Below are 18,860 nucleotides of genomic sequence, written 5' to 3' on the forward strand. Positions count from 1 at the left end.
CTTAAGGTTCCTGCGTCACTTTGTTCTCTTCCTTTTGCCTTGTGTTGGTACTGGAGCTTGGCTAGTATCCCAGAGTGCCTTAAAAGCTAAATTGAAGCACAACTCTTTCAAAAATATGAAGTACAAGATTAGGCTGAACAGGACTGAACAGGCTGTTTCTGGGACAAGCAAGTGCCAACGTAGGAGAGAAGGTATAGCAGCACATGGCAGAAAAAAGGGGAGAGACGATGGAAGGTCAGGCTCTTTGAGACAGGTTGCTATTCCACAAGGATATTTATTCTGTGTTATTGTTTATTCTGGATGACAAAATGCTTTGAGCCCAGTTGGCATTTCTGGATGGAAAAAAAGGATGCCCTGCTACAATTAAACCTATATTAAAGAATGATTCTAAACCTTAGAACTGCTAGCCAGTAATTAGGTTTGCGTATTTATTTCTTTTCAGGATCTGGAGTTTCATGGAGTGATGAGGTTTTACTTTCAAGACAAAGCAGCTGGAAACTTTGCAACAAAATGTATCCGTGTATCTAGTACTGCCACAACTCAAGATGTGATAGAAACTCTTGCAGAGAAGTTCCGACCGGACATGCGAATGTTGTCATCCCCTAAATACTCGCTTTATGAGGTGCATGTCAGTGGAGGTTTGTATCTATCCGCTAAACCTTTGTGTCCACATCACCCTTCTGCCTGCACCCTAATGAAGTATCTTAAGCTTTCCCTTCATCCTCTGAACCGTGTGATAGAGTTTGTGTTTTTTGCTCTTAAGAACATTTTTTGTTCTTTTACTGTGTACACAGAGGAGTGGATTTTCAAATATAAGTGCATAAACTTGAGGGCTGAGATATGTGTGTTTGATGATGAGATGATCTGTTAAATACTGTGATGGCATCCTGTACTTGCTGACATTTCAGAGTTACTACTTTTAGCACAAATAGAAGAAAAAAATAGAATTCTTAAATTGGAGCACTTAAGAATACATCCTCAGTTTTCTTCTTTGATACTGTAGGCCTGTGATAGCCATGTGAGACATGTTTCTTTGTTGCTAAATTGAGGGAAGTTTGAGGTATTGTTTTCTGAAGCCATTGTTTTTCTTAAGCAGATCCTTTAGTATTATTTAAGAAGAACCTAGATTTCTAAGTAGGCTTTTGATATTGCATGCATCTGCTTTTACTTCCCCCTACAATACAGAAAGCTTCAGGTGGGAAGATGGTGGTGTATGGGCCAGGGGGTGAATGGGAGAAAATGACTTCTTGTGGTCCTTTCCCTATTTTGTGAATGCTTGCGTGCAAGTGGTTTAACTACCTTAAAGTTTGCTTTTCAGTGACTGAAACCACTTGAAACTGCTTTGACTTGAGGTAAAAAATAGAAATATCTTGGAATGCATAATGCTTTTCACAAGCTAGTGATGATCTAAATTACAAGGAAAAAAAAAGAGCATTTGTTTTCACCAGTTTAAGTAATGATATTTAACCCTGCCTAGGGTTAAAATGAAATAGTTTCTTTTGTTGGACAAGTTCCTGATTGATTGTTTAAAATATAGCTCCTGAGAGGCATCTCTGTCAGTATACGAGTATTTCACATTAAATAAAATACAACAACATTGTCTTTGTCATGTTATTGTCATGTGTAGATGATCTCCCTTCTGGAGTGCAGGGTACATGGCAAAGTTTTTATATATATATATATATATATTTTTTTACCATCTTCTCAGTTTTATTTCCATATACTTAAAAGAGGTATAAAATGCTAAATGAAATTTTGTCTAGTTTATATGTGTATTTTTATTTTGTAATCTAACTTATTTTTGTGCAGTCTTTCTGGAATATTAGTATTCATGTAGAAGCCAGATTAGTTAAATTTTAAAATTGGGAAGATGAATATTTGGAAATCTATCGAGATGGTAGAGTTTAAAGCATCTTAAATGTAGCTGTAACTTCTACTCCTGAGTGATAATTTTAAGTTCCTAGACTTCAGCTCTGACAAAGATGATGTACAAGGCTACTTTCAGTGTACCTTTAGCTTATGCAGATAGAGGGACTACATGGGGAAGAAGCATGTATAAGATTGACCAAACTTTTTTATTTTTTTCTTGAAAGCCTAACTTGTTTCTAAATCTGCCTTCTGTTGTTCGCTCTTGAGATTCCAAATAACTGTTATTGGTTTTCATTTTTTTGAAGAAGAAAGAAGATTAGATGTTGATGAGAAGCCTCTTGTTGTACAATTAAACTGGAACAAAGATGATCGAGAGGGAAGATTTGTTCTCAAGAATGAAAATGATACGCTTCCTCCAAAGGTGAGGCTGTAAGAAGGAACATGCCTGTGGTAACAGCAGCTTTGTAATCTGTGGGATTCACTCATACTGTGTAGCTTTATTTCATTTTTTTTTCTAATTCCTTTAAACAATCGCTGCTGCTAATCTTGGATATCTGGAGCAAGATAAAATGCATCTGCACAACGGAGCACTTTTTCTGTCTTTCATATAATTTGTGCTGCTTTGGTCAAGGTTACTGGCTAGTGCTGTAGCATGTAAGGGACAGAAGATTTAGAGCTTGTTTTGCTCTGGTAAGCTGTAGTAAAAATATTCTCTTGTAGTATAACATGCAAAATGCCTTACAGAACCCTTAAAGGGTAATGCCAGAGGGAGTTTAATAATTAAAACTCAACATCTCCCTAGGTAACATTCTGTTTCTTAACAGAGCTCATGAATACTTTTTCCTTCTGGGGATTTCTTTTTCAATCTGCTGAAAAATGAGGGAAATGGGAACATCAGACAAACAAAACTATATATTATATCTAACCTGAATTTTTATGGCTATGGAAAACAGGCTGTTTGGTGTGGGCTGACAAGTTTTTTCATCTTGGGGTTAACACTGAATTTCTTCTGCTGTTGGTATTACAGCTTGTTAATTTTAAGTGTTTTGGCTCACACTGCAATTTTGAATACAGGATGCATCCACATTAGTGGTGGGGAGAGATTAACAGTGCCTTGTATTACACCTATGAGACTTGCTGTTTGCCAGACTTGCTATTCCTATTCATTGCCCTCAGTAAACTTCAGTCTGCCTTCTCTGTGATCTTCCTTTCCCGACAAGTAAAAAACCTGCATCTTCTTTCTTATCTCCTACTATTCTCTCTGCCAAAGACAAGTAAGTGTAGGATTACAGTAGTCCTGTGTGTGCAAGAAGTGGGAATTGGAGAACCAGAAGGACAAATCAGAAAAATGCACTCTAGCGGGAACGTTATTATATAGTGTATTTTCTGCCCTGCATGTTTTGATCCGACACTCCAACATGATGTCTTGAAAAGAAAATTAAGTGCAGTGTTATGTTGTGAAACATTTTTTTTTTACTAGGAGACAAACATTTGTTTTGCAGTTTTCAGTAATTTTTTAAAGTTAAGTCTGCAGACTTAACTGCAGATATATACTGCATTCATTTGTGTAAAATTCAGGTGATCCTTCACTTCCATGCACACACTTCTGGAGTACAAGATACACTGTTCATATCTGCTTTGGAATTCTTGAATGTGTTTTCATTTTAGTGATACTGTGTCTTAAACAGCTACCTGGTGAGTTAAAATCAATAATAACTTTTCAGTGGACCAAAAATGATACAAGCTGTTTTTTAACTGATTTATTTCAGAAGGCTCAGAGTAATGGCCCTGAAAAACAAGAAAAAGAGGGAGTTATCCAGAATTTCAAACGGACTCTCTCAAAAAAAGAAAAAAAAGAAAAAAAGAGGAGGGAGAAAGAGGCATTGCGACAAGCATCAGATAAAGATGACAGACTTCTTCATGGAGATGATATGTAAGTTTGTTAAACTTTGATCAGTTCGTACAACCTACATCTTTAAAAAATTCTTCTTCTTTATCTAATGACAATTTTTCCTGTGTTTGTTAAACTAACTTGGCAGTGAGAATTCTCGCCTTGCAGCTGAAGTTTACAAAGATATGCCTGAGACAAGCTTCACTCGCACAATATCCAATCCTGAAGTGGTTATGAAACGTCGACGACAACAAAAACTAGAGAAGAGGATGCAGGAATTTCGCAGTTCTGATGGCAGACCAGACTCAGGTACTTAGATTACTTTAAGCTAAGCTAATGTTATTCTGGTTACTGAGAAGTTATTCTTAAAACAAACAGCTGACTGAGTTTAGATAGAAAAGTTGGAGAAAGTAGCATTTATCCATAGTGCAGTGAAAGATTTGTAGAGCTGAGATCCTGCAGGAGTTTATCCTGGGACTGCTGTTAGTCAAAGCTTTCAATGATGAGCTTAGTGATGGGATAGAGTATGCTCATTGATCTTGTTCTCAGTGCTTAAACTGGACAAAAATGATGACCAGAATTTCAGAATACTGACATATTGGAGAAGTCTTCTGAAATAACTGTGAGTCATTTTTACTAACAAAGTGAAGGATCTGCACTTAAGAATATAATCAGTAGCACAAACATGTTTAGGCAGGAATTGTTCAGATCTGCAGAGACATGCTTACTAGATCTTGTGGATCACAAAATGAACAAGCATTTCAAGTTGAATGTGAGGCCAAAGATCACATTGGTTGTGTGACATCAGCATTAAAGGTAAGACAAATAAAACTTTTTTCTGTTTTTATTAGTATTGGTAAAATCTCAAAGGATGTATTTTGTTCTATATTGGGTTCTGAGTACCAAGAAAATTGAGTATCCATAGAAGAATAGCGAAGAATTAGTAGAAGTGTAGAAAAGATGACCTGTAAGAGAAGTCTTAAGCAGGAATACTGAGGAGAGAAATCAAGCTTGAAAAGCAGCACAAGTTTGCTTTTAAGAAGTTCGGAAAGGTCTGTTATCTGCTCATTATCATCGTTTAATTTTGACTTTAGGGAGAATTAAGAATGGCAAAGATATTGAAGCACTGGAGAAACCAACTTGCCTAGAGAACTAAGGAAAGCATTACTAAGGGTTATTACCAATGGTCTAGAAGAGTAATTTGAGGATTATATGACTAGTCTTGTGTTAGGTATTGACTAAAAGATTTCTCAAGGTGTTTCTAAGTATATTTCTAACAGAAAGCAAAAAATGGTTGCGTGTCTATGCTTCTTTTGATATTTTGGTAACAGTGTTAATTACATTTTATTTTCAAGGTGGGACACTGAGAATTTATGCGGATAGTTTAAAACCAAATATTCCATACAAGACAATCCTGCTGTCTACTACAGACACTGCAGACTTTGCAGTTATTGAAGCACTGGAGAAATACGGTCTGGAGAAGGAAAATCCTAAGGATTATTGTATTGCTCGTGTAAGTGAAGTTACTAAATCACAATACTTCTTATGCTTCTTGTTTGATTTTGCTACTTGAGCAAACTTAAGATGAAATGAGAAAACATCTTAGTTCCAGGACCCTTTTTCTTTCTATTTAACAACTGCAGTAAATTTTTACTTGTTGCATAGATAAACATTAATAATGAAAGGAACATATTTCCGTATTTAGTGCTGTGTTTAAATGCTGCCAAATGCTTATGCTTTGCAGATGTATAAATAAATAGTTAATCCTGCAGATACCTGAAGTTGTGCTTGGCTTGTGCATAAGCTGTTCCCCTGAACTAAATGAGGCTGCCCTGAGGCAAAAGTGCTTAGTCCAAACTCCATTATAAAAGTACATTATATGTCATTGCCATATGTCTTTCAGCAGTTGCTTACCATCATTACACATCAGTCAAATTTAAATGTTTATCGGAAACTTAAATTTTATTATTGGAATTCATTTTTTGAGGGGATCTAAATGAATCAAAAAGAATCGCCATTTCTTAAAAAAGTATAGATTTAACCAAAAAGGCCCATGGACATTATTGATTAAAAAGTGTAAACTTTAATCATCTCCTGAAAAAGAAAGGATGGTTGGATTTGAAAAGTCTTGTTTGAGTTTGAGAAAATCCTTGTTTGAGTCCAGTCTTCCATCATATTTCTGTTACTAGGTTTCCAATGAACTTGATTTTTCTGCTGCTTTAGCTGATGAATGGAAGGAAAAATCTGTTTCTGTACTCGTGTGTTGTGGCCTGCCCCACTGTGGGGCAAAATCCTTCTCATCCACCCCTCACCCAGGGCTTGAAATGTAACTGGAAATCATAAAACATATTTGCTGTTTTGCACACTCTGTATTACTCTAAAGTATGTGAATATTTATCTTTAAGTTGCTTTTACTTATGCTGCATTTTTTTCCTTTTTTAATGATATCTTCGGGTAACCTCAGTATCTGCTTTTGCTGTGCCTAAAACCTCTAGTGGTATAATCAGCTTGGAATAGGTGTGATTACCAGTTGTAGAATAAACATTCTAAGTACATTCTAAATAAATAAACGTTCTAAATACGTTCTAAGTAAATGTTCTAAATTCGAATCAAATAACTGCACAGTGGTGATTTTTATAGTCCCGTAACAATGAACTAATTCTAGTCCCGTAACAATGAACTAATTCTAGTTTCCATCGTTTCAACAGTTTTTTATTTTGGTTAGTTTTAGGGTTTTTTTTTTTTTTTTTTTTTAGTTCTAGGCATTTTTAATGAAGTTTTAATGAAAAATGGATGTTTTACCCTTATCTTTGTTTACCTGTAATTGTGGTCCTTTACTGCTGGCAGGGCTATTTCTTCCTTTTTTTTCTAACACTTGACAGTGCACTATGAAAGGCAGATCTTAGGTCTTTCTTGTGTTTGTTGTTATTATTTATGTTGTCAGTTTTAAAACACATTAAAATTAACAATTTACTCTGTAAGTTCTGTTTCCTTTTTTTTTTTTTTAAAACACATTCTAACTAAACTAAAGTTGTGAATTCTTTTGAGAGCAGGCCAAGTGTCTTCAGAGAGAATTTAAGTGATTGCCATTATTTAGCTGTTAAAATGGATATTAAATTATATGGCAAAACCTTTTTTAGGGGGTGCGTAAGTACCTACAGTAAGTTCACTCAGTTCAGAAGTTTCACTTGAAAGAATTTTTTAACATTTACCATCAACAGCTTTTATTTTATTGTAAATGGCTGTCTCCTGCTTCTTTCATATTCTATTTTGTAGCTTATCGTGCTGTATTATGTTCAGTTCTAGAGTGATTTTCTCTGTAATCAAGTAAATAACAAGTTTGTTCAATATACATTTTTGTTGTTTCAGTTCGCTTGGTTTGAGTTTCCCTGCATAATACAAGGTTCACTGCACATCTCTCAAGATGTCAAATTAATTAGACAGTCTTCCAAGCTACCTGTGCATATTCACTTACTTAAGGCAAAAGACTTGAGGCATGCAGCAAGCCAGTTAACTCTTAAAATAGAATCTTGATTAGACCTTTGTTTTAGCATGTTCTTATTTTTCACTTGAGAAAAAGAGGGAAAAATACTTAATGTCAAGCAAAAACATGCAGTTTATCGTGGTTCATCATGATTTTTTGTTTTTTAAAATTGATTTGTCAAGTTAGCTTAAAGAAACCATATTACATGTTGCCTTTGATTTTTTTTTCCCTTTTTTCCTTAAACTTTTGCTAAGCCTAGATCTGCTGACTGCTTGACCATAGCTTTACACAGAGGACTTATCTATTACTGATTTACTGCAGCAAGCGTCTTGGAGTGACTTGGTTATCTTGTTTTCTGTCTTCTTCATAAACTAGGTCTCACTTTTTATTTTTATTTTTTGTTTTCTTTTATTGAATGAGTTGTTTGAGTTTATCGGTTCATGCTTCTTGTCGGATAGGAATGACATTAACCAACTCAAAAGACCGGGGGATTTGTGGCCCCTCTTCTTTAGCTTGTCTAGTTGAGCACTGCTGCTGTCAGCTAAGCCTAGTGCCAGTACAGATTGTCACCCAAGTGCCCCAGAGGACAGAAGTTATACTGGGGCTGAGTCGTAGGACTTCTAAAAAGGACTTCTTATCCTTCCTCTAATTTCTGTGTATTTGATGGTTTTTGGTTTGCTTGCTAATCTCAATTTTTTGAGAATTGTCAGCCCTCATGTAATTTACACTGTAAGCCTGTAGTTTTCATGATTAACTAGTTTTATCCCTAGGGCTTTGGAGTTGTGGAATAGCTGCTTATTGAACAAGACTTGCAACACAGTGTTATTTTAATTAACTAATCAAAATTACCATAAGGGTATAATTGATGGTTCTTAAACTTTGAGATGTGAAGAAGGGAAGAGGTTTTTGGCAAGATAAGATGTGAGTGTAGATGTGTTTCCATTTCCCTCAGATGTATAAACTTTAATATCTTTCTCCCTTTATTCCATAATATCTTGTCTATTTGAAAATCTAATTAAAGATAATATAATTAGACCTATGTTTAGCCAGGTTTTGCATAGAAAATGTTCTAGGGAAAGGCCAGTGACTCAAATAAGTACTTTTGATCTTAAATGTAGTTGTTTCCTGCTTGGAAGAAGATAAAAGGAAATTTGAGGTAGATCTGTGAGAACTTAGTTAATACTGAAATGGGTGTGGAAAGGAGGTGACAACTAGATTTAAAGGCCTCTTGAGAGCTACAGTGCAGGAGCATGTGGTAGCTGATCCTTGCCTTACTTCAGGAGGTATTACTGAGGTCATAGATCAGAGGTTGAAATAATTTGCAGTAGTCTAGTCTATTTAAAGTGCAGCTGTCTGCAAATTGAGTAATATGGGTGGGATCATAAATTAGGGAATGAAGATTTTTTTTTTTTAATCCAGTCTTGAAAGATCCATCTTTTGATCCATCTTTTATTTAATGGCTAATTATGCATTGTAGCACTGTTACTCCTTTTGTGCTTTATCAGTGTGGTGATCAATAATGCAAATGCAAATGAAGTAACTGGCCACGTCTGCTTCAGAGATGGAACTCGTTAATCAAGATCCCCCTCTTCCTCTAACTTGTAAAAAGTTAGCTTAAAAGCTTTGAATACGCTTGTGCTTCTATTCCCAAAGTATGCTTAGTTTTTCCGGCCATTTCTGTAGATACTTTGCATTGCTTTAGCGGAAAGGCTTTAGAAAAATTAAAAACTGTTATCAGTATATTGATTTTGTAGGATGAGTATGTGAGATGATTTAAAAGTGAAAATGGAATGTGTGTGGAGAAGATAATAAAGGTAACTTCAGTATTCCTCTTGTTTTGAGGTATTTCTTGGTAAATTGGAATCATTTTTTTTACCAGTTGACTGCACATAGCTTAAATGTAACCTATGTTCTTTTTTTAAAATATGTCTACTTTTTTTTTCTTTCTTCTGAGAAGTGTGTTTAACTGACAAGAGGCAAGGAAGAGAATTAAAAAAAAAAAAAAAGCCTTGGATAGTGAAATCTGTCTCAAGCTGGTTAATTCATTTACTTTATCTCCTATTATAAACAAAAGTAGAGCAAAGATGTTGTCCAGATTCTGTTCTAATTGTCTGATAAGAGCTCTGTGCAAACTGATGATTTTCCTTTCTAGGTCATGCTTCCTCCTGGTGCTCAGCACTCTGATGATAAAGGTGCTAAAGAAACTATTCTTGATGATGATGAGTGTCCACTTCAGATATTTAGGGAGTGGCCTAGTGATAAAGGTAAGTCTAAAAAGCATTAAGAAACTTTTGTGCGTTGGGTGTTTTAAAGCCACCACTGTAGGACCTGAGTGAATTTTAGAATGTTTTGTTTTCTGGGTCTTTTAAAAGCAGAGGCTTTTAGAGTCCTTTTCGGTTTCATTTGGCAGTGTATATCATAATATATCTTTAGACAGTAAAAGAATTTATACATTTTCTTTTAAAGTTTCTAAAGTGTCCAGTGAGAAGTGAATTAAATCATTTACACTATGCATAACTGGTAGGAATTTAGCAAGCTGAAAGCCATTCTGTAGCATAATTACAAAATCATAGATGTGTTTTTGTGCTTATTTACTGAAATTGAGACTCAAAATGCATACAATATTGTGTTTTAGGAATACTAGTCTTTCAGTTGAAAAGACGGCCTGCTGATTATATTCCAAAGAAATCCAAGAAAATAACTGATGGAAAGCCATTAAAGGGGAAGGAAAGAGTTGACGGGTCTGGCTACGGCTCCTGCCTTCCTCCTGAGAAATTACCATATCTGGTAGAGCTAAGTCCAGGTAAGAAGAATGTCTTGTATAGTTATATAGGTTATGTAGTAATATAAATTATGCTAATAGGAACGTAGGCAGTTCAAGGGAATGTTGCCTCTGGTGATCTTCTAGTGTCAGAGTCTACATTTGAGATAAATGGAGGTAGAGCTGCATGTTGCTGTAGTATTGATGTAGCACATGTTTGGAGAAAAAAAAAGTGACAAGGGAGAAGTGGCATGGCTTCGAGTGCACATAAAGGAAGGGGTAGGTGTTTCAAAATCAAAAAATACTCTCAGTTCTCAACTTTGCTTTGGGTTTGGGGGGTTAAAGCTTATTATTAAGTAGAATGTTTTAATGCCTTACGAATGTTAAACCACAGTTAGAAATCATATCCTCATTGTTGTCCTGTAATCCACCAATGAATATGAAGTGTGTAGAGCCCTTAGTTCAACAACTAAGTGTTCTTACTACATGTAAATACATAGGTATTCTTGGGAACGTAGGGAAGGAGTGCTTTAAAAACTGTGTGTGTATATATCCTTTACTTAAAACACTTGAAGTGGTAGTGTGATAGACTCTTTGCAGTAAATAGGGCTTTTAGGGAAAAAAAAAAAAGCTGAAATCTGGTTTATCTGAGATATATTGCAGGTAAGTTAATAAGGGACCAGAATGTACGTGTATATGTTTGTGTGTGTGGGTGTGTTTAATCAAATTTGTTTGCAAATAAATCGTTTTTCAGTCTATATTGACTGTTAAACTCCTTAGCAAGGTTGGGTTTCATTTTTAGACCTCATTGCATCTCTTTGATTTGCCTTGTAATCTAAATGAATTTTAAGACAGAGCTTGTTATTTATAATGTAACATTTTAAAAACACATGTAACTTTTAATCTCTACTGCCTTGTTATTTAAATGATGTAGTTATAGGCTTTCACTCCTTTATAATTTAGTTATTTGTATCTCTTTTCTTAAGTGTAACTTGAGTACATGTAACTCATGGTTCCAAACAAGTGATTTACGATTCAGAGTCTGGTTGTTTATTTTTCAAGAGGCAAGACTGGAAATTGATATTGTAAACTTTGAATTTAACCTTTTGTTTCCTGTTCTGATTATAGTTAAATAGCTTAAAAAATGCTAGATGAAATCAGCAGTATGCAGACTATATTAAATATATTTTCTATCGTGTTAGAGAGCATTAAGTTAGATTCGCATGTGAATGAGGGTTTTTTTAATAGTAGTTTCAATTTCTCTTTTTGCTTTGTTTGTTTTCTTCTCCAAACTCTTGCTCTCCGTGGAGCCTGGTTACTTTAATACCAAAGCAGTGTGTCTGGGCAGTGGAGCAAGACATCCATTAACTAAGAAAGGAAAAACAATCTGAAATGACACAAGTGGCAAGGCTGGGTACCAAGCCCTTGCACATTGCCTGTGGAACTGACCTCTTGTTTGTGTTTTTCTTCTAACAGCTTGTTGCTTTTCTAAACAATAATTTGAATTGTTCCACTCACTAGCTTTGTAGCACTGATGTCTTTATACAGTATGCCTTTTTTGAAGTTGAAAGAGTTAAATGCACTGCATCCATTTAAACTGAACAAGTGTGGTCTGGATACAGTTTCACCCTTTCCTGTCTTTTCTTTTCCTGCCCTCTTCCGCATGTTCTGCATGGTTTCTGTCCTGCTGCTGCTGCCTTCACCTGGGTCCTCTGCATGTGTTTCTAACCCCAGGGAGAAGGAATCACTTTGCCTACTACAACTATCACGCTTACGAAGGTAACGCTATATTTTAATACTGTTCTCTCACTAGTCACTAAAAACATCGCTGGCTGTCTTTTGTTTCTTTTGACAAATGAAAGGCTATCCCGCTATCATCTTTTTTCAAGGGGCTGCTTTTGTGAAGTAATCTGTCTTGTCAGTTGCAATTTAAATACTCTGTGAACAAATGTCAAATAGATTATGCTGCCATCCAAAGAGCTCAACCTTTCAGCTAAGACTACTAACTAAACTTCCATAGGGTGATCTGCAAACATTGTAGTGGTAGTGAAAAAAAAAACAGTATTCTTTGATCCATCTGCTTGCAGAATGCATAGGTTAAAAGTTGAAATGGATAAATGGTGTAGAACTTAGCTGTGTTTATCAATGTTTGATGTGGTGGATGAAATAATTAATTTTTGTTTGTTTGTTTATTGGAAGTTTTTTGAATCACTGGAAAAGTAACATCACTTTCTTCTCTATGGTATTCCATTGCTGCCTCTGACATTTCTACTTCTGGTATTGTGGTGGTGTCTGCCAGTAAGAGTGTAGAACAAAGATTTGGCTACATCAGATGGGCACAGTTGTGTGTTGTTAAGTCTTAACTGTAATCTTTGAAATCAATAACCTACTCAAAAGTCATTATAAAACTTTGACTCTCCTGTAGTTTAACATAATGTGCAGGTATATCCTGTTTTCACTAAATAGAAAGAGATAAAAAACTACTTTCTTCTTATAATTACAAAATGTCTACCAAAATCGATTAAAAAAACATGTGTTTCCTCATTTAATTTCCTAGACTGCTATAAAAGTTCTGTGTCTGTCGGTGTTGTCAGTGTTCATGACTTTGAATCCAGATGTCCATCTCACGAAGACCATTATTCCAGAGAACAGAAAGGTTTTATAGGGTATGCTGAGCTAATATATTTCTTGTGCAGGAATACCTGACTGTTAGGTAGAAATCAGCTTGACATTTAAGATGTTTCTCAATGGAAAAAACAAACAAAACAAACAAACAAAAAAACACAGCTTCTTATCCCAAATTGTGAAAAGTAGGATTTAGTATATTGAAGTCCAGATTGAAGAGCCACTCCACTGGCTCTTCAGAACAGTGCATTTCAAAATATTTTTACTGAGCTGTAACTGCTGTAGAAATGTACTTCATGTCAAAGCATTGGCTGTCTGTGCTTTGCCAGAGGAATCTGGCAGGCTTCAGTTTCATACCCTGTGCAATTGCATAAACCTAGCAATTTTGTTACTGGTAATTTATCACACTTTTTGACTTCCCCACAGCTAATTTATCTTACTCGTTACGTGACTCTTTGTAGACTGAAGATGTGGATTCTGCACAGTATAGTAAGAGATGCATTTCAGTAGCTTATGGCTGTAAATATAGCAGTTAGAAAGTGTCTCTTTGAAGTCATATAAATGCACCGATAAAGTGAGAGGAGTCTGATAGTAACAGAAATAGAATGGATAGACTAAAGTTAGATACGACAGCACTTGTAGCTGCTGATACTGTCTAGGTTATCTGTGAGTACGATGCCGGTGAGTTCAGGATATTATTAACTTCAATTATTCACAAACAACAGATTGACAACAGATTCACAAACAACAGATTTAGAATCATAATACTGAAATACTCAGGAAAAAAGACAAGAAGCTGTTTTTACAGATGCGACTCTGAGATTTATCATACGAGCCTGAAATAAAAAATTTTGAAGGATTTAAACAAAAACAACAAAAAGCCTTTCTCACTGCCTCCCTTCCCCCATAGAAATGACAGAAATGGGTGACGATGAGAACATGCAGGTATAACTACCAAAAAAGGAGGTTTGCAAAAAGTTGGAGATGTTCGAGAGCCTTTACCAGGGCTGTTTCCCCAGCTGACCGTCGCTATGAGAACAGAAAATGTCATACATTTTACACATTAATTTGAAGGGGTTTAGTTGTCAGTTGTCTGTCACATGCCCCACTAAATCATTGTCCTTTGCCTTGTCTCAGGTGATAGAGTCTCCTTTATGATTATTGGCTATGTCTTAAAATACATGTTTTTAAGGCACTGCAGGCAGCATATACACATAGATATATGTGTGTGTGCATCAGTGTACATGTGCTTGTCTCATGGGTGAAAATAACTTGTCAAAATTATTCCAAATGCAGAGTGGAAAAGGGTTGTTTGAACCCCTTTATGATGTTACTGGAATAACCTTTTCCAAATAGATAATTCAGTTTAAGGTATGTGGTAGTGGGTAACTCAGTCTCCTGACTCATCTAAACCCATGCCTGCACACACACAGATCTAGCTCTACTGATGTTGTTCAGTCATGGATGTCATAAATGGAATGCAGGCAGCTTTCCCCCATACTATGTGTTTACATGTAAAATGTTGAACAGTTTGTATAAATTTCCTTTTGCTTTTTGAGGCTTTTTCTATATTGTTTATTAATGTCCGTATGTCCAGGAACTTTTGACCTTCTCAAATTGAGTTATTTTTTTTCGTCTTCTCAGATTTAAACCCCTAAATGTAATGATTAGCATAGTGAAGTGTTAAAAAACTGCACACAACTTACACTTGCTGAAGATACCATTAACATTTATCAAATTTATTATGCAATAATCTTAAAATAATCTTCTGGATGTCTCCAGAATCAAACAGTGTGAGCTCAAGGGTGAAAAAAACCTATCCCTGTATCTGAATAATCTTCAGAGGACCAAGCGCTCTCACATTAGATTTTTTTTTTTTTTTTTTTCTCGTGGGTGTCATACTGCTGTTATGGCATAGATTCTAAATATGTTCAGTAACTTTATATTACTGTAGTATCAGCACTTAGTTTCTGTATATGTAGTGCTAATCTGTGAGTTATCTTTGTCTCAGCCTAGTGCCTTGCTGCGCTTTGCTTTTTCTCACTACTCCCCATTCCCAGACTCATGGGATTTCTAACTCTTTGATTTCTTTTCACCATGGTGAAAAGAGGAACTCATGGGAAATCACTGCACCGACTAATCTGTTTACCTTATGATGCCCTCAGAGCAAGTGTTTCAAGTCCCATACGAAACAGTTCTAGGAAATTATGGAGGGTGATGTTTTATGGCAGGAAGGCTTGCACTCCCAAGGCTGAGAAAATGGAAGCAATCCAAATACTACCACAGACCCCCAAAAAGAAGCTTATTACTAGAAGCATATGTAACACATTTTTTTCCATCTGCATCATGTAGAATTTTAGTGGAATCACCTTCACTGATATATTTTCCCATAAAGTGAATGGCTGGGGGAGGAATATTTCTGCTCTTTTGTACTGTTTGCCTTCAGTTTGTGTCTGCTAATTTTAGTCAGTGTGTAATTCTCAACTGTTAAGTCTTTTGTATGATGTTGACCTTTATTTAAATACTGTTCTTTGAAGGACTGACGGACTCTGTCAGGGACGAAGAAAGTGAAACATTGAAGTTAAAATGGCATTAATTCTGACTGTAATAAATGAGTTGTCATAGTAGTGTTGGAAGTTTACAATTCGCCATAGGATAATGTAGTCTCTGCATTTATTGACTTCAATTTAAAATTTGAAAGTAACTAATATTCTCTGAAGAGACTATCACTGTATATGCCATGACCTTGCTAATATTCTTTACTGCTTTTGGGATGTGACTTGAAACTTTTCTTCATGTTCTCAGGCAAGATGTTTTTGGTCTTGTAACATCCCTTTTTACATTGTTCTTTCGGAAAAGAAATTGGAGAGAAGTCAGAAGTTGAAGGTATTAGTTTAGCATGTAGTAGTATTTAAAGCTGTAGTATTTTCTGGGAAGTGAGGAAGGTTCATATGTTTGCTAAAGCTCATCTGTGTTGGTTGGTGAAGGTAACAACTGAATCTTGTGTTGTCTTCTGTGTATTTCACTACATGTTATTTTATCTGGAGGATATTTACTTCTTGGGAAAGAAAAGGACAAGTGCTAGAATACCCTTTATCTCTGATAAAGAGAAGAAGTGTTACAGACCTGTTTACCAAGACTAAAGATGTCTTGGGAACAATTTTTCTAAGATTCTCTTATAATATCAGCCTCTTATAGTACCTGCTGAATGGGAAACAGTGTGGGATGTTGGTCGTTTGATAATAGATACTGTTGATACTCCATGCTTTTATTTAGCAGTGTGACAGAGATGGAAAAATCTATAGTCTTATTGCAAAAATACAGACGTATCTTATTTCCAAAATCATTTAGGAAACTCATTTAGGAAACCCATATTGGTATCATAATTTTTGATAATCTCTAAGACTTTGCATTGCTTGAACTACTAAATGAATACAGACATGTTTTGAAGTGTGCTCAGGTAGTGATTCTTGATTACTTTGTTCCTTTCAGTTGCAGAAAACAGCCGCTCTGTTGCATGGGCCATCTCTGCTTTCCCTGTTTTTACACAATGATGAAAAACTTTTAAGTGTTTTCCACAAACCTAAAAGAGTCTCACTCAAAGTTGTATTTTGGTTAATATTCCTACTTTGAAGAAAGCTTTAATTGCATAGAACTGTTGTGTGAGTATTTGAGCTTCAATAACTTGCAAATGAATATTTGTTTGCTCTACAGATGGCTCTGACTCCAGGGATAAGCCAAAGCTCTATCGTCTACAATTGAGTGTCACTGAGGTTGGAACTGAAAAATTTGATGAAAATTCCATTCAGGTATGGGGGGAAGAAGCAGACTCAAATGGAAGACCTGATCTAGCCTTCAGAGAATCAAGTTTAATTGTGGAAATGAATTAAATATTCTGTGGGTCTTGAATCATTTAACTTTTTAGTAGTGATCTCAGTCTTTCCTATAATTTTTATATTAATGTTATTAATATAAAAGTTATTCTTCAAAGCTTGTTTATTTTCTTGTCTTGTAACTTGGTCAAAACTGATTTAAATGCTGTCCTTCTGTGTTAAATCCATAAGCAGGTAAAATTATATTACTGGTCTGTAAAGAAAATAAGCTGTAACTTGATCTTTTAGGATTGCTTTTGTTTTGTTTCTGAAGCAACATAGTTCGGTTTGTTCTTCATTAATATTTTTATTTCCAGTTATTTGGTCCAGGGATCCAGCCTCATCATTGTGACCTCACTAATATGGATGGAGTTGTTACTGTAACCCCAAGAAGCATTGATGCTGAAACTTACGTGGAAGGTCAGCGTATTTCAGAAACAACTATGCTGCAAAGTGGCATGAAGGTTCAGTTTGGGTCATCTCATGTATTCAAGTTCGTGGATCCCACTCAGGACCATATTATTACTAAAAGACCTATTGATGCAGGTCTTATGGTGAAAGGTCCAAGACACAAAACTGGGTGAGTATGATAACTTGTTATCTTCTAATTGAGGAGAAGGGCAGACTGGAAAAATGTAGAGGAAGACAGCATTATAAGTATTATGAGAGCAATATAGAACATGGTTTAAATGAGTTCTGACAAACTGTTTTTAAGTGTAAAAAGATATAATAACTATTTTAGTACTGGAGCTCCACCTTGTGATTATTTTTAGGATTAGCAAGTGCCCATTTCTTTATTAAGTACTTATATGTGTTTTCCAGAAACTAATTCCTGTGTTAAAGTCAATTTAAAGAATTATTTTAATTTGATTGCATAGCCAGCCATACAACCTCCAGGAAGAATAAACACTTTGCTTAGTGTATTGAGGGGGTCTGGTTTTCATTTTTCCACTAGATAGTAACTTCCTGAGCTTCACTAGAGAGATTCAGAATTGAATATCTACAGGTTTTTTTAATGTCAAAATAGAGCATAGCAATTAAATAGCAATCACTATTATAGTGTAATTACTTATCTTCTAGTTTGTGTTTCAAGGACTAGCAGTTCTCAGGTCCATCCTTTTATTTCTCTGTATAGTCGTATTTTTGGGATAGATATATACTAAAAATATTGTTTGTATTTTTAGCGACGTATATGGGCTCAGGTGCCCTGTTCAATGGCTGTTATGGATATATTATCGGGAAACTGAAAGTCAGACTGTATACCATGAAAGATATGATGCTTTTTATTCTGAGTGCAGATGAAAGGGTGGAACTGCTATTGTAGTATGCTTTAAAAAAGAAAAAGTGTTTTTTTTTTTTTTAAATCTGCACATTTGCTGTAAAACAGATAATTTTAGAAAGGATGGTTCTCCTGTCTTTCATTAATGATGAAATATCAGTCATTCTTTTAACTGGACATAGACTGTTCTCATGCATTTCCTGCAACAGAAAAAAATGCACTGAGTTTTTGGAAGGAAAGTAATACTTGCAACCAGTAAGGGTGTAGAAGGGTGTTGAAGGGTGTAGAATATACCAAGTGTGCAAAAGGAGCATGTCCATTGGTATGGCCTGTGAAGTTTAGCATATTTTTGAAAGTAAGGTCCCAAGATGTCCAGTGATTTCCTTCCTTATTGCCATGGGAAGACAGTTCTTGGCCTTAGGTATAACTAAAATTTTTGCTAGCCACAAATTCATATGTTCTGTGATGAAACTTGCGCAGAAGAATTTTAACCTCCTTAGATGAAGTTTTATGCAAATAAGCAAAAAGTGACAGAGCTAGGTAAAGGTGACTGCTTTAGTTCAAACTGCAACACCATATATTAGACTGTTGCAAGCTTTGAAAGCTCACAAGTAATTTTCTTTTGCTAAGGAATTCTGCCATTTCTCCCTCTTCTGTTTCCTGCTGTTGCCAAACTCTCCTCCATCCTAGTAATGATCAACATACTCATTATAATTGCTGGATTTGTGATGCAGTTTGAGTGAAATACTTGGGAACAGTGTGCAGTTTTATTCTCTCCCTCAGCAACTTTAGACCTGTGATTTTACACAAATTTACATTTTTGAAAGCCTGGGGACTGACAGGATGAAATTTACTGAGCCAAAACTTTCTGTTTCTCTTTGGTGTCCTCGTAGACTTGCTTTCATGTATCTATGAGTCAAAGGGTTAATAACTGGTGTAGGGGGCTCTCATATCACCAAGTAGTCAAAATGTCACCGAATTCATGGCCGTGCTTCCATCCGAGAAATTCTGCGACTTGTGATCACTTGTCATTATAGTGGCTGTTGGAATACTTTTTTACATACCTTGCTTATCAGTAA

At 35.5% G+C, this 18,860-nt stretch overlaps 1 protein-coding gene across 18 annotated transcripts in view; it reads left to right on the forward strand.

Moving 5' to 3' along the window:
- AFDN (afadin, adherens junction formation factor) overlaps positions 1–18,860 on the forward strand; it is a 119,179-nt gene that overhangs the window by 32,443 nt on the left and 67,876 nt on the right. For 9 of the 18 annotated variants that reach the window (XM_088534847.1, XM_088534850.1, XM_088534862.1 and 6 more), the window contains exons 2-11: positions 443–638; positions 2,175–2,290; positions 3,639–3,802; positions 3,909–4,069; positions 5,116–5,273; positions 9,397–9,508; positions 9,880–10,047; positions 11,740–11,784; positions 16,345–16,439; positions 16,820–17,082. In XM_088534847.1, coding sequence (XP_088390973.1) covers positions 443–638; positions 2,175–2,290; positions 3,639–3,802; positions 3,909–4,069; positions 5,116–5,273; positions 9,397–9,508; positions 9,880–10,047; positions 11,740–11,784; positions 16,345–16,439; positions 16,820–17,082 — 1,478 coding nt within the window. The remainder of the gene's footprint in view (positions 1–442; positions 639–2,174; positions 2,291–3,638; positions 3,803–3,908; positions 4,070–5,115; positions 5,274–9,396; positions 9,509–9,879; positions 10,048–11,739; positions 11,785–16,344; positions 16,440–16,819; positions 17,083–18,860) is intronic. The other 9 variants (XM_088534852.1, XM_088534855.1, XM_088534857.1 and 6 more) reach the window with 3 other exon arrangements.

This window comes from Tinamus guttatus, unplaced genomic scaffold (assembly GCF_059628265.1).
Source record: "Tinamus guttatus ecotype Peru unplaced genomic scaffold, ASM5962826v1 Tinamus_guttatus_pri_ptg000601l, whole genome shotgun sequence".
Taxonomy (NCBI): Eukaryota; Metazoa; Chordata; class Aves; order Tinamiformes; family Tinamidae; genus Tinamus; species Tinamus guttatus.